The following is a 12,811-nucleotide window of genomic DNA, read 5'->3' as shown; positions in this document are numbered from 1 at the left end:
AAATCTCTGAAACAATAAAATGTAGGAATGGGTTACATAACAAAAATCTGTGGTATTTTATAATTATGTCAATGGAATCATATGCTTTTCTACTTTAAAAACGACTCCAGCAACAAAAACTTAGTGTAATTAAACTGCATAGAAACTGAATGCATTAATGCATTTTGTTCAAAATTGTACTTGCAATCTATTGGTTTTAAAACGTCTTTTTGATTTGCTCTTTAATGACTGTTCCAAACAAATGTATGTTCTGACATTAATTGGTCTGACTGTTGGTTTCGCAGCCTGATGCAAATAACTCACTCAGTTCCTGAAATATTATGTGAGGTCCTGAAACCCTCACAAACCAGGTGGGACTGACTCTCTTGCGAACAGCACAGGCTCCACAGATTTCCTTCTCTCAGCCCCTCTGTTTTTGTGTGTCAGATCAACCCGTCATCAGGTGTCTTTTGTCAATGTACTATGATATATAGAGTTCGTTCACTATAACCAGCAAGTGGGGAGGCTGCAGGCCTGTAATTTTTATTTTTGCCTCCTGAAATCATCAAATCATCGTGAGGTTTAGCTTGTCAGGCTTGCTGGCAGTGGCCTCTCATTGCTCTGGTAACCTAGCCACTAATTTCCTTTTCTTCTAAATCTTCTAGTGTTCCCTTTTATCCTGTCCTGATCCCTGCTCAGGATGATTAAGTAGAAGTAGCGTGAGCACAGTATCTGGAGCTCGAGCTCACCCTTCCCTGAAACGCATCTGAGCATCCCCGGGACATTGTCCACTAACAAGGGAGAGCTGAGAGCTGCTCGTGCTTAACTGGGACAGACAATTGCGCTGCCCTCATATGACAAAACCATACGATATTCTTTACTATATGGCAGGTAAAAAAAGCTATTTTTTATCAGATTTGAGGGACCAGTTCTGACAGCTGTTTTCAGAATTGTTTTGCAGAGGCTTTTTTGATGAATATACAGAGCGACATCAGCATTCTGTGCACTGATGTTATTGTAGCAGTCATGGATGCTCTGGACTGCTTATTTTCCTGTTTAACTTGTTTTCTGTTGTATTATCTCATGCCAAATAAGATGGTGGTTTTAAACATTCACTCTGCTGCGCATGCAACTTTTTTATAAAGGGGGGGACAAAATAATTGTAATTACATTAAATTGGCAGATAATGCATTAAATAATGGAGCTAAGAATAGTTTAGAAGAGGATCCAAATTCCAGATCTTGTAAAGGTGAAGTACTTTTTTTTTAATCAGCAGCTCTGAAACCAAGAAACCCCAAACCCCCAAAAACCCTCCAACACACACACACAAAAACCATTCAGTTAATACTGAATATCCTTAAGCAAAAAATAAGCTTTCTATAGTTTTATGCAAACTGAAATTTTTTAAAAATAATTTCTTTATTGGAGTGGGAAATACACTGCATAATTAAAACTGGCTATATGAAATACATCTTTTTAGAAGGTTTTTCTCTTTTACATGAAGAATTTAGTGAAGGCAAAACAAATATGGGAGGTGTTTTGCTAAAATAGAGGAATGTTTTCTGTGAATTCCATACCCCATTCTACTTTTTTAATGACAGACGTGCTATCAAAAAGTATATTCTTTCTCATTTACAGAATGGTTTCACACCTCTTCACATTGCCTGCAAGAAGAACAGAATAAAAGTAATGGAACTTCTTCTGAAGCACGGTGCATCCATTCAAGCTGTGACTGAGGTAAGAAGTGGGCTTTTTACATTTGTCTTTGTTTTTCCTACAAAATTCACCATAACTGTATTGTGTATTTTTTTATATTTCTGAAAGAGCATCTACTACCATTCAACTCAACAATTATTTTCAACTAGATATTACCAAATAATAGAACTGAATAATGAAGTTAGTTGCCCTAATGGGTTATAGCACCCAAACAGTTTATATACTTTGGGAATATAGTGGGGATAACAAGTGAAACGTAACAGATTTAAAAAAATTTCATAAACTTTTTTTTTAAATCTATCATTTCTGATTTTTACCTATAATTTCCTGCACAGACAATGAAATTCACCCTGTTAAGGAGATCAAGTTGAAGACTGTGCTTCATTCAAGTCCTATTTTGATAGCTGGTTTAATTTGCAGACCTTCTTTTGGTTTTCCACACAGCAATGATATTCACCCACCATCTCGGGTCATCACAAATCAGATAGACAGAAATCGATTACTTGCTATTACTTCAGTCAGCATGAGACGGTCTGCCCCCAGTTATTGGCACAATTTAGACATTCATGAAGTACCTCCTGAAAATTTGGTATTTGTGTGTATACTCTACTAAGGTAGGAGGAAAGGTCACATGTATGAATGTGTGATCACTGCCAAAGAAGCCAGGTTACAAATTGATAAACAACTTAATTAATTAAACAAGATACAGCTGGGATCAGTTCGCGTCCCCAAAACAGAGTTTCATTTGAAACATGGGGGTTTGTTCTAATTATTCAGTAGTGAATCATACAGCTCCCTTCTGGCTTTCTTGAGAGAGAACTGAGCTTGCCCTTGCTACAGCTCACAGATCTCCAGACTAGGTTTTAAAAACCATTGGGCTTGTAGGTTGAGCTTGCAGAGTCTGGTTTGAAGTCATGTTAGCAAATCAGAGGTGCAAAGAGAACCTTAACAGAAGAGATGCCATATCTCTCCTCCTTATTAGTCAGTCACTGTGGAAGCAGAAAAAGTATCTTTTTAATTTTATTCCTTTTAAATACAAATAATTAAAAGAATGGAAGCAACAGCAATACTTAACTATACTGTTTTGTGTGAGTAGACCAGGTTAACAGTCTGATCTATATCATCTAAATTGCTTGTTCAAGCAAAAACTTTCCAGAACAAGAGCTCTTCCTTTATATCCTGTAGCCTCACCATGATCTCACATGATCTCAAACCACGTTTGACTTCATTTATTGAGATCCATCACTGTACTTTACTGTAGGGGTCTGCTGTCCTGCCTGCCTCTTTCACTGCCTGTGTCGTAACAACCTTGCAAGGCAGAATTAGGAGCTGATACTTAGCATCCATAGCTAAGCTGCTACTTCTCTAGTGGCAACAAATGGGCCAGAAAACTTCACAGTATTCCTTCCTAAGAAAACCTGAGACTAAAAAAGTGTTGGTTGTGAGATCTAAATAAACAATGCAAATGTAGCAAGAGGAAACCATACCAAATGTCACAAATAGCCATTGTTGCACGTAAACTGTTTATTAAAGGTAATGCTTATTGCCTTTTCTATGGTATATTCTGCTTTCCAGGTAGATTCCATGCTTTCACTGATACACACGCTTTCATGTGTAGATACTGCACCTGTTTTTTTTAGCTGCAAGCTTGAATCTCCACAGTACGAGTTAGTGTTTATGGTTAAATATGCCACACATGCATTGTGTTTCCTGTGGTCTATTATTTGAAAAGCATTTACTAAATTATGTGAAACAGGGAAAAGAAATTACATACTCAGCCAGTTATTCTGCTTTCCTGCTCATTTTTGTTGTTATGCATGAGAAAGGAACAAAAGGGTGTTATCCTCATGTCTAGCCTCCTGGGATGTGTGTATATCTATGGGGAAGTTGCCTAAATCAGAGGTTTTCCAGAGACCCACTGATCTTTCTCCTTTTCCTGATAGCAAAACTCCCCTCTGCAGCCTCTGGCAGACAGTTGCTCCAGCTGTGCTGAAACAGCTGTGAAGAGGTTTTAGGGTAATGCCACTTGAAGAAATATTAACTATTGATTGGATTTCTAAAGCAAAATCCTTGAGGTCATGCCCTGCTAAATGACTGCTCCCTTTTTTCCCCTCCCCTTCTCCCTCTCTCTCTTTCTTTCCAGCTGGTCTTTTATGTCTTGTATAATGGCAGTGGTACAGATTTGTGATGGTGCCACAAGGTCCTGAGGGAAGGGGGAAATCTCTTTAGCCTGTGTCATCTGTGTCTGTGCCTCTCTGGCTGGATGCCACAGTTTTGAATTCCTTTTCTCCTAGAGAACCAGGAGGGATGGAGCTCACCACTGAGTTTAATAGGCCTTTTTGTTCATCCAAAAGCAACAGGATTTAGTGGGGACAATGGACACTGCACCTTTTTTTGCATTAGCTAAACTTTCCAGAAAGTCTTATCTTTGTACCAGGAATACTTCTACTTTTTCTTTTTTTAATCCTAGTTCAAAATGATGTTTAGCAAAAACTTAGGGAAGAAATCTTGCTTTTAGCTATACTTGATTTTAGTAAATGAATAGTTACCAAATCCCTAGAAGGTTTTTATATTTGCTCATCAGTCATACTCATAGGTGTTTCTAGTTCTGTGTGCCCTTTAGTTTGAGCATGTGCGTGTGTTTTTGAGAAGATGAGATCCTCTCAGAAGAGCAGGCATTTAGGTTTACTTACTTCAGAAAAACTTACTTTTTCCCTATGGCATTCATGTAAAGGAGTGTGGAAGCAGGTATTTAAGTTTGGATTTGGTTTGATTTTCAGTCGGGCCTAACTCCAATCCATGTTGCTGCCTTCATGGGACATGTAAATATTGTATCGCAGCTAATGCATCATGGAGCATCACCCAACACTACCAACGTGGTGAGTAAGAGGTTTCTCCTCAGCATGGCAGAACTGTGAAAGCATTATAACATCTGGGAGCAGCGCGGTCGTGAAGCGCCCAGTTCTGGTGTTCACCACCCACCTCTGCAGCAGTTGTGGATCCAGCTGGAGCCAGGGAAAGTGCAGACTGCTGGCTCCCATTTGGGAGATGTTTGGCAGGTGGAGGAAACCTTAAAAGAGGCTGACCTGTATTCTTTTTATTTTCTGAAGCAAAGAGTGAGAACGTATACTGTAGCTTCTCATGCAGTTTTTGAGATGTGTACTTGACTGTTGAGCACTGTTTTCTAGGACCCAGGGGGCTTACCATTTAGGGGAAGTTGTGCTGTTATCAACAGATTGCAGCAGATTGTCGGGACATATTGCCTGTGTCTGTGCAGCGGTGCAAGGCGCTTTTCTGCTGGATGTGCACTGTGTGCCCCGAGGCTCCCAGGGCATGTGTAAAAACTGAAGTCATTGTTAGATGGATATCTGAAATTCGGGAAATTCGAGGAAAGTAGAAGCTTGTAGATTCTTTTTAGCATTTTGGCCTCAAAATCTCCCTTTTACCTTCCATACGCATGTGCAGTTGAAAGACAACTTTTTATTAAAGCCTTAATCTGTTATTTCTATTAGATTATATGAAAAAGCAACACCACTTGTAAATTAGTAGGTGTTTGCACCTGAAGACATATCGATGTCCAAAAATGTAGAAAGCTGTTTCCCCTCCTGAATTTTTTCTGGTTTCCTGGGGTTTGTATTTCATCAAGTCCAGGAAGCCTCAGATTAATGTACTCAGTAATGACTTTTTTTTCTCTTGTTCACCCATCTTGGTGCTTGTCAGACAACAAATGATAGTGGGGACACAGGGCATGGCAGGAAGAAAGCCAAAAATAAGTGTATCTAAATATAAAAAAAAAAAAATCAAAAAACAACAACTTTTTGTTTTACTGAATTAGGCTCTATTTAAATGAAAGTAATTTTTAACACCATTAGTAAAATGCTAGTAAATACAAGAATTGCACTGTCTCTTTTCAGCAAGAGTAGTGACAAAGGCATTGTTGCGTTGGAAAGCTGACCCTGAAATAAATTGCTTTGCAGCATAAGGCTAAGAGGTCAAATATTGACTTAATCTCCCATTTTGCTCACAGACAACTACTACAGAATATTCTAGCGGAGATTATTCTGAACTGGGTCACCGGTATTTTTGTGTTTCTGAAACATGTTGGAGGTTTTTTTTTCCTGCAGTGTATTTTTAATGATATTTTGGTTTTGCTGCTGTGTGCTAGAGAGGAGAAACGGCACTGCACATGGCTGCCAGAGCTGGCCAGACAGAGGTCGTTCGATACCTGGTACAGAATGGAGCTCAGGTGGAGGCCAAAGCTAAGGTAAGGTGATGGTCCAGGTATAATAATGCTAGATTGTCTATAGTTAAAGCAAGTGATCGCATTCATCTTGTGTGTGTTCCTTGGGAAGAGAAAGGGAGATGAAGCCAAGTGCCTTGGCATAATGACAACTGATATTTTGTTAGGTGCTCTCTTATTGTAGTTATGAGTGATCTGAGGAGGCAGGATATGTCAAATTCATACCATGCCTATACCATACTTTTAATAGAAACTGTTCTGTCTTTGAAGAGTTTTGTTTTGGGGTGGGAAGCAAGGAGGGAAAGGAATGCCTCAAATCTGCTTTTATTTCTGTAAACCTATAAACCCTGTGCCACTTGTATCTCCTGTTATGTCCATAAATCATCAGATGGTATCCATTCAAAATAGTTATACTTTTAAAGAACTTCTGAAGTATGGAGGCACGGTAAGGGGATGTGGCATAGAGCTGGAAAGTAGGAAGAGACCCTACAGAAACAATTGCAATTGAGGAAGATAAGAAGGAAGAAAAAAAAAAATGCTCAAGAGCCACCGAAGAAACATAAAAAATTATGGAAGTAAAAGAGTTCCAGGAAAGAGACATGGGAAGGACAGAAATGGGTGCAATAAGTAGCAGTCTTAGTAGGTAAAACCAGGAAAACTTTTTTTTTTTTCCCCCAAACAGTGATTAAATTAATACCATTTCAAAGAAATCTGGTTTTCACTGTAGAATTATCATCTGTGAATTGGCTCACAAATAAAGATACTAGTAAGAATAGCTACTTATAAGGAACTCTGACTAAATATTTATAGCAGATACTTTCCATATCTGCAAGCAGTCTGACAGTAGAAGTGAATCATGTGGTGTGTAAATCTCCCAAGACAGCCTTGAAAGTGAACAGCTCACGCTCAGAAGCACAGTCATGCAAATATTTTCTAAATAATTTCACACAATGAATTAATTTGTGCAAACTTCCATTGCCTGTGATCAAATAAGAACTAAATACAAGTAATAGATTATACATCAGCCGTTAGAAGTTTGTGGGAAACAGGCATAAACTGGAAATGCTGAAGAACCATGAAGGCTCTCTACCAGTCAGAGGAGAATTTCCATGTAGAGAAGCAGCGTTTGCATCCTGATGCTCTCTCATCCTAAATCCCAAAGGTGTAAAATCAGTGTTGTAGGATGGGCATGGGCAGAAATCTCCCTGGCAGAGAACACCCCGAAATACTCTGCTGCAGGATGTGGGGTAGCAGTGCTCAAAAGTTAGGAGATTCAACAGGGGAAGCTGGAGGGGGAAAGATGTTTGATGATGTTTGATGTGAGGAACAGGAAAAAATAAGGTCATAGGCCTAGTTGGCCATACTGTTGCGATAGCATGCTTGACTGTAAGATTGTACAACTGAGAATGGGGAGGACAAAAATACAAAACCAAATAATGAAAAAGGAAGAAATTAGCTATTGGATACTCAGAACACAGCCAACCACAATATATTCACTAAGAAAAATAAACAATGAGATTCATGACAGGGCAACATCTATACTTAGAACTACTAGAATTACTTTGCCATTTTCTCACTGCTCATTCAGAACAGTGCATTTCAGCACTGTGCTTTATTTTCAGTTACATCCACTGTAAAGTTATCTGCAAAATACCAAACAAATCATTCAGCAGAAAAAATAAAAAAAGCACAGAATACAATACTTAATGCAGGTTACAAGTCAATAATATGCTAAGGACCTCAGGTTATCCCCAGCAACTGATTGAGTTGTTAAATGTTGATGGGAATCATAAGAAATCAAGATGTGAGGAACAGAGCTGTGCATTCACTGCATTTTAAGAAACATTTCAAGTTCAGTGGGAAACTGAATGCACCTTAGTGGCAAAGTAAAGTGAGGCAAATCCAGATTAAGAAAATTGATTAGTTTATTTATTGTTATGGATTATGTACCTGTCTGGAGCACTTTGTGATATATCAACAAAGCACAACATATCTTTATTATATGACAAAGAGAAAGCCAGCGTGCATTATTCAGTAGGTAAGACCTCAGTAGAATTAGTGCTTGTCTGCAAATTTGAAAAGCAAAAGAATCTGAGTAAATATTTTCTGTCAAAATATGAACGTTAGTTTTCTTACATAGGACTGTGTTGTTTCCTTTGCGTTTAGGATGACCAAACACCGCTGCACATTTCTGCTCGACTGGGAAAAGCAGATATAGTACAGCAGCTTCTACAGCAAGGAGCATCTCCAAATGCAGCTACGACATCTGGCTATACGCCCCTGCATCTTTCTGCTCGAGAAGGACATGAAGACGTAGCTTCTGTCCTTTTGGATCATGGTGCATCTTTATCTATCATTACCAAGGTAGGGGAGCTGCAAAAGTGCTAGCTTCAATAGTAAGATATATGAGTAGTAAATGCTACTTGTGAATTAAATGCTGCAAGAGTCATACACACCCACAAATAATGTAAGAATGAGCTACATTTTGTTAAAAGGGCACAAGCTTCATGCTTTTACCTCAGAGTCAGATGTGTAATGTATCCCAGTGACCAGACATGCATTTTCTCAGAATGAAAGGAATGCAGGGCAGAAATTCTTGTCGGGAGTAGATAAGCCATTACCCAGCCTTGTCCTTGGGTCTTTGTGGTGTGAAGAAAGGAACTGACTCTTCCCTTTTTACAGTTGTTACAATGCAGATGGGGCTTTGCCTTGCAAGCGAATGCCTCCAGACCTGCCAAGGCAGCTAGGAAGCTGCAGACTTGCAGTCTGTAATCAGGACTGTGTGAGGGAATGGATGGAAACAGCAGTATCCTTGTAGTTCAGAGAAAACTTTGCCCTGAACAGAGTTGCACAAGCCTACTGTATAACTGCTTTTTCTTACAGAAAGGATTTACTCCGCTACATGTGGCTGCAAAATATGGGAAAATTGAGGTAGCCAACCTCCTGCTTCAGAAGAACGCATCTCCTGATGCTTCTGGAAAGGTATGAACAGAAGTGGTCACTGTCACTTGCACAGCAAATATCTAAATGCACATAATATTCTAATAATATCCTTCTACCTACTTACCGTCACGCTCATATCCACAGCCTGGATTTAACTGGAATGAGTTTCATGTAATAATCTAGTCCCTGTTGGGGCTGCCAAGAATCAGCAAACTCCTGACAAAAGTGAATTATTGTCATTAGCTGTCAACAAAATTGTGTCCTCTCTGTATGCATCCAGGAGAACGGAGACAAACCATACCCCTACCTTCCTGCGCAGACTACTTACAGTCCTTATCAGAGGATTCAGGCAGCTGGCTCTGCTCCCCCTGCTCTCATGACGGGGCAAAGCCCAGTAGGACCTCAAGCTTTTTAAACCAGCCCAGCTTGGATTTTTACAGATCCAAGGGACAGTTTACTTATCCACTGCAGTAAAAGAAAAACATTGCTGAGGATGTGACCTCAGGGTCAGAATTCCTTACCTGCTCTGTCCTGGGGGCAGCACAGATACGTTCTTCTCTGTTCATCTTCCCTGGGAAAAGTGAAAAGGGCTTTCACAGCTCAGTAAAGACTTTCAGATATCTGTTTTATTTGTTGATTCCGAAGTTACCAAAGACTCTGGACACATGAATGAATAACAAATCTGTTTTTTCACCTTATCTACTCTGATTGCCCAAACTCTAAAGTTTTCCCTGGAGAGGGTCGGTAACAGCACTTGTTTGTTCTGCATGTGTTTTTAGAGCGGTTTAACACCACTGCATGTAGCTGCGCACTACGATAATCAAAAAGTGGCACTCCTACTGTTGGACCAGGGAGCTTCACCTCATGCATCTGCCAAGGTACAAGTACTGGTCACTCTGGGGGAACAATACCTAGGCTTTTGGTGTCACTTTATTCCCTGTCTACCTCTGCTCTTTCTAGACTGTTTATGCTCATTTACCTTGTTTATTAATTTCTCACAACCACATAAGGCTGTTAGAATAATTCTGCAGGTAAATAAACCAGCAGTAAAAAAGGCAAATATAGATGTAGAAACATTTACAATTTCTAGTTTAATTAAAGGTCAGTCTTGGCAAATACTGAGCCTTGCTTTCACTTGTCCAGTCTCCTCAGTACCTTCCCCAAGCCAGCCAATTTTATATCATTGCATCTTAACATCTATACAGGGCAGGCTTGGAGTTAATGCCTTGTTAAGTGGGGATAGTTCCCCTGTATTGTGCCACAGGATGACTTGTGAGGTGTGATATATTTCTCAGTACCATGCATGTAATTGTTAATGTGCTTTACAATACTTCTACCACAGTGTAAGTGGACTGGTGAGAAAATTTAAAAAAAAAGTCACAACCCTGCTTTGATTGTAATTTACTGTGGGCAAGACAACATACAGTGTAAGATTTTAGGGGATGTAAAAAAATAAATAGTTAAATATTTTCTAGTTCTGAGTAGAAGAAAGAATTTAGAGAAGCTTAGAAGTGTCTATATCTTTTGTGGATCCCAGTTTTAAGTATGGATCAATATCAATAGTTGGAAAGAAGCAATAAGTAAAACAGGGTGGAAGCATAGGTAGGCTCAAGCGGGATAAGTGCAATGTAAATACCCCAGCTGAAACAACCCAGGTATGTTCCTAAAATCACTAGAAAAAAGCACTGTGGAAAAGGGAGAGCTAGTTGAAAAGCCAGTATTGTAGATAGACAGCTCTCCTTGGTTGCCTTCCTCTCACACGTGACTGAATACAGCCATAACACTAGGGCCTTCTGCATGGCTAAAGAAGAGGTTGAAGTCAGTCATATATGATAGGTCCCAGAGCTTGGAGTGTGAAAGAGAAGAAAGTTAAATAAACATGGACAGCCAGCAGCAACGGCACAGTCTAAAATCAATAATGTCGATAGTGGCAATCTGCCAGAGCGGTGCCCCGGGAGGTGAACTGGAGTGATCTTTGATCTTTTACTACTGCAACACAGCACTCTTAAATGCCACTGTGGGGAAGAAAGGGCCTTCTGAAGGAGATGAGAAGACACTGACCCAGTTTTCACTGAAAGAAACTGCCAGTGGGAGCTGTGTGTCCTGTAGAGGCTGGGATTGCAGCACCCACTGCCTAGGGCTTGGGAAGCCCAAACCAAGGTGGAAGCATTATACACTATGGTATATTATTAAACAAACTCATGTGTCTGGTCTCCTTAGCTTCCCCTTCTGTAAGAGAACGGTTTTGCAGCTGCCCCTTCAGGCCTTCAAGTGCCCGCTGTAAGTCTTCCTAAAAACAAGTATTTGTTAGTATTCTGCAGCAAGTGAGCCACAGCAATGCCGAGTAGAGCATCAGGACTAAGTAAAATTAATGGCAGCATGTTTGTTGCTTTAGGCACTCAGTGTGCAGTCATCTGAAAGAAGATGTTGATAACAGCAGATGATTTCCCATTTATTCTGTAAATGTTGTCTAATAAATGAATGTGTTGTGTCATATTTGATCACTGGCTCCACAGTTAGTTTCATTAGCATTTGCTTTTCCTGTGACGGTCCTGTCTTTAACATTGATCTTAGGACTGGCTCAATAGCTTGGCCTGGCAGCATTTGCCTTGAAGAGTCATCTGTTGAAAGGGCATGGGAAGTGGCCATGTCAGAGCACAGCGCAGTAATAAAAACAGTTATCATGATGAACCATTCTTCTTTTTTAGAGGCTAAAATCAGCCTTGTGCCTAATTTTAATTTGGCATCGACCTTACAATGCTTTTCTTCTTCTCCCTCCTGCCTCCAAAACCTCAGTTTGTGTTTTCATCTTTAACCTTTTTCCCTCTTTTCAGTGGCAGGCAGAATAACCCCAAACTCTTCCTTCTATACTTGTCTCTTTGCTTCTGCATCTATGTGAAGTGGTAGAGAATCCCTCTTATCATGAAGAGAAGATGCAAACTGAGACTAAGCTGAGTTTTGGCTTTTATTTTACAGCTCTCTTTTGGCCTTCTGTTGGCAACCTTCTGCTTTGCATTCCACTGAAAGCAACATATGCCAATTTCTGAGGAAAAGACTTGAAAATTACATTTGTTATTTCAAAAAATACACATGAGCTTGATTTAAAATACACAGGATTTAGGATATGTGCAGGATTTAGCACACAGGGTTTAGGACTTAGTGGGTGCTTATGTGGTGATGGCTGTTTTACATGTCGGTCTTGTGCAGGAAGTCTAAGGGAGAGCATTGTATTTGTTTTTCCTGAGGCATTTTATCTTCAAAGTGAAAATTCAGTGGTCATATACTTCTCTCATTCATTGTGGCACTGTGTTTCCCAGGTGTTGCTTTGAAATATCTTTAGCATCTAGGGTCTGAACTGAATCTGATTTGAATTTTGAAGATCACAGAACCTTTTCCAAGTGGAGTTAGCACGGTGCATTTCTCTTGCTTCCATATTATTTTGAAAGCTCTCTTGTAATAATTTCTTTGCCGCTGTATATTTACTCTTTGCTCCTCCCCGCATCTGTTGTGACCTGCCCTCCCGTCTAGTCCAGCCCTGCTGCCCCGCAGGGCGCAGCCCAGCCAGGTGAATACTTTGTGCCTTTAGATAGATTTTATTGGCTTGTGTAATCTGAGATGCACATGGTACTTATGATACCAGACAAAATAGCATTAAGCAGCTACGGTCTCAGCCCCCTCAACCTTTATACATGTACACGTTTCCCATTTACTTTAAAATGAGGGCTAATACACTTCTGAAAGACAGAAAGTTCTTGATTAAACAGGCGTCACAGTCTGTACGAAAAGCTGACCATACCTCAGTCAATGTTTTGGTATTTACATGCTGATCAGTTATTCTTTATTAATCTATTTTCTGCCAAATCTGTCTTTTTTATAATTATAACATTTTATCATACAACAGATACTGCATTTTTCTTTTTAGTAGTGGGCTCA

At 39.7% G+C, this 12,811-nt stretch overlaps 1 protein-coding gene across 45 annotated transcripts in view; it reads left to right on the top strand.

Moving 5' to 3' along the window:
• Window positions 1-12,811, top strand: part of ANK3 (ankyrin 3) — a 357,522-nt gene that overhangs the window by 248,630 nt on the left and 96,081 nt on the right. For 41 of the 45 annotated variants that reach the window (XM_065067824.1, XM_065067822.1, XM_065067826.1 and 38 more), the window contains 6 exons: window positions 1,618-1,716; window positions 4,476-4,574; window positions 5,861-5,959; window positions 8,102-8,299; window positions 8,819-8,917; window positions 9,658-9,756. In XM_065067824.1, the coding sequence (XP_064923896.1) occupies window positions 1,618-1,716; window positions 4,476-4,574; window positions 5,861-5,959; window positions 8,102-8,299; window positions 8,819-8,917; window positions 9,658-9,756 (693 nt within the window). The remainder of the gene's footprint in view (window positions 1-1,617; window positions 1,717-4,475; window positions 4,575-5,860; window positions 5,960-8,101; window positions 8,300-8,818; window positions 8,918-9,657; window positions 9,757-12,811) is intronic. The other 4 variants (XM_065067837.1, XM_065067845.1, XM_065067836.1 and 1 more) reach the window with 1 other exon arrangement.

The sequence above is a fragment of the Columba livia genome, chromosome 6 (genome assembly GCF_036013475.1).
Source record: "Columba livia isolate bColLiv1 breed racing homer chromosome 6, bColLiv1.pat.W.v2, whole genome shotgun sequence".
In the NCBI taxonomy this organism is placed as follows: domain Eukaryota; kingdom Metazoa; phylum Chordata; class Aves; order Columbiformes; family Columbidae; genus Columba; species Columba livia.
This window is presented reverse-complemented; position numbering and strand designations above follow the sequence as displayed.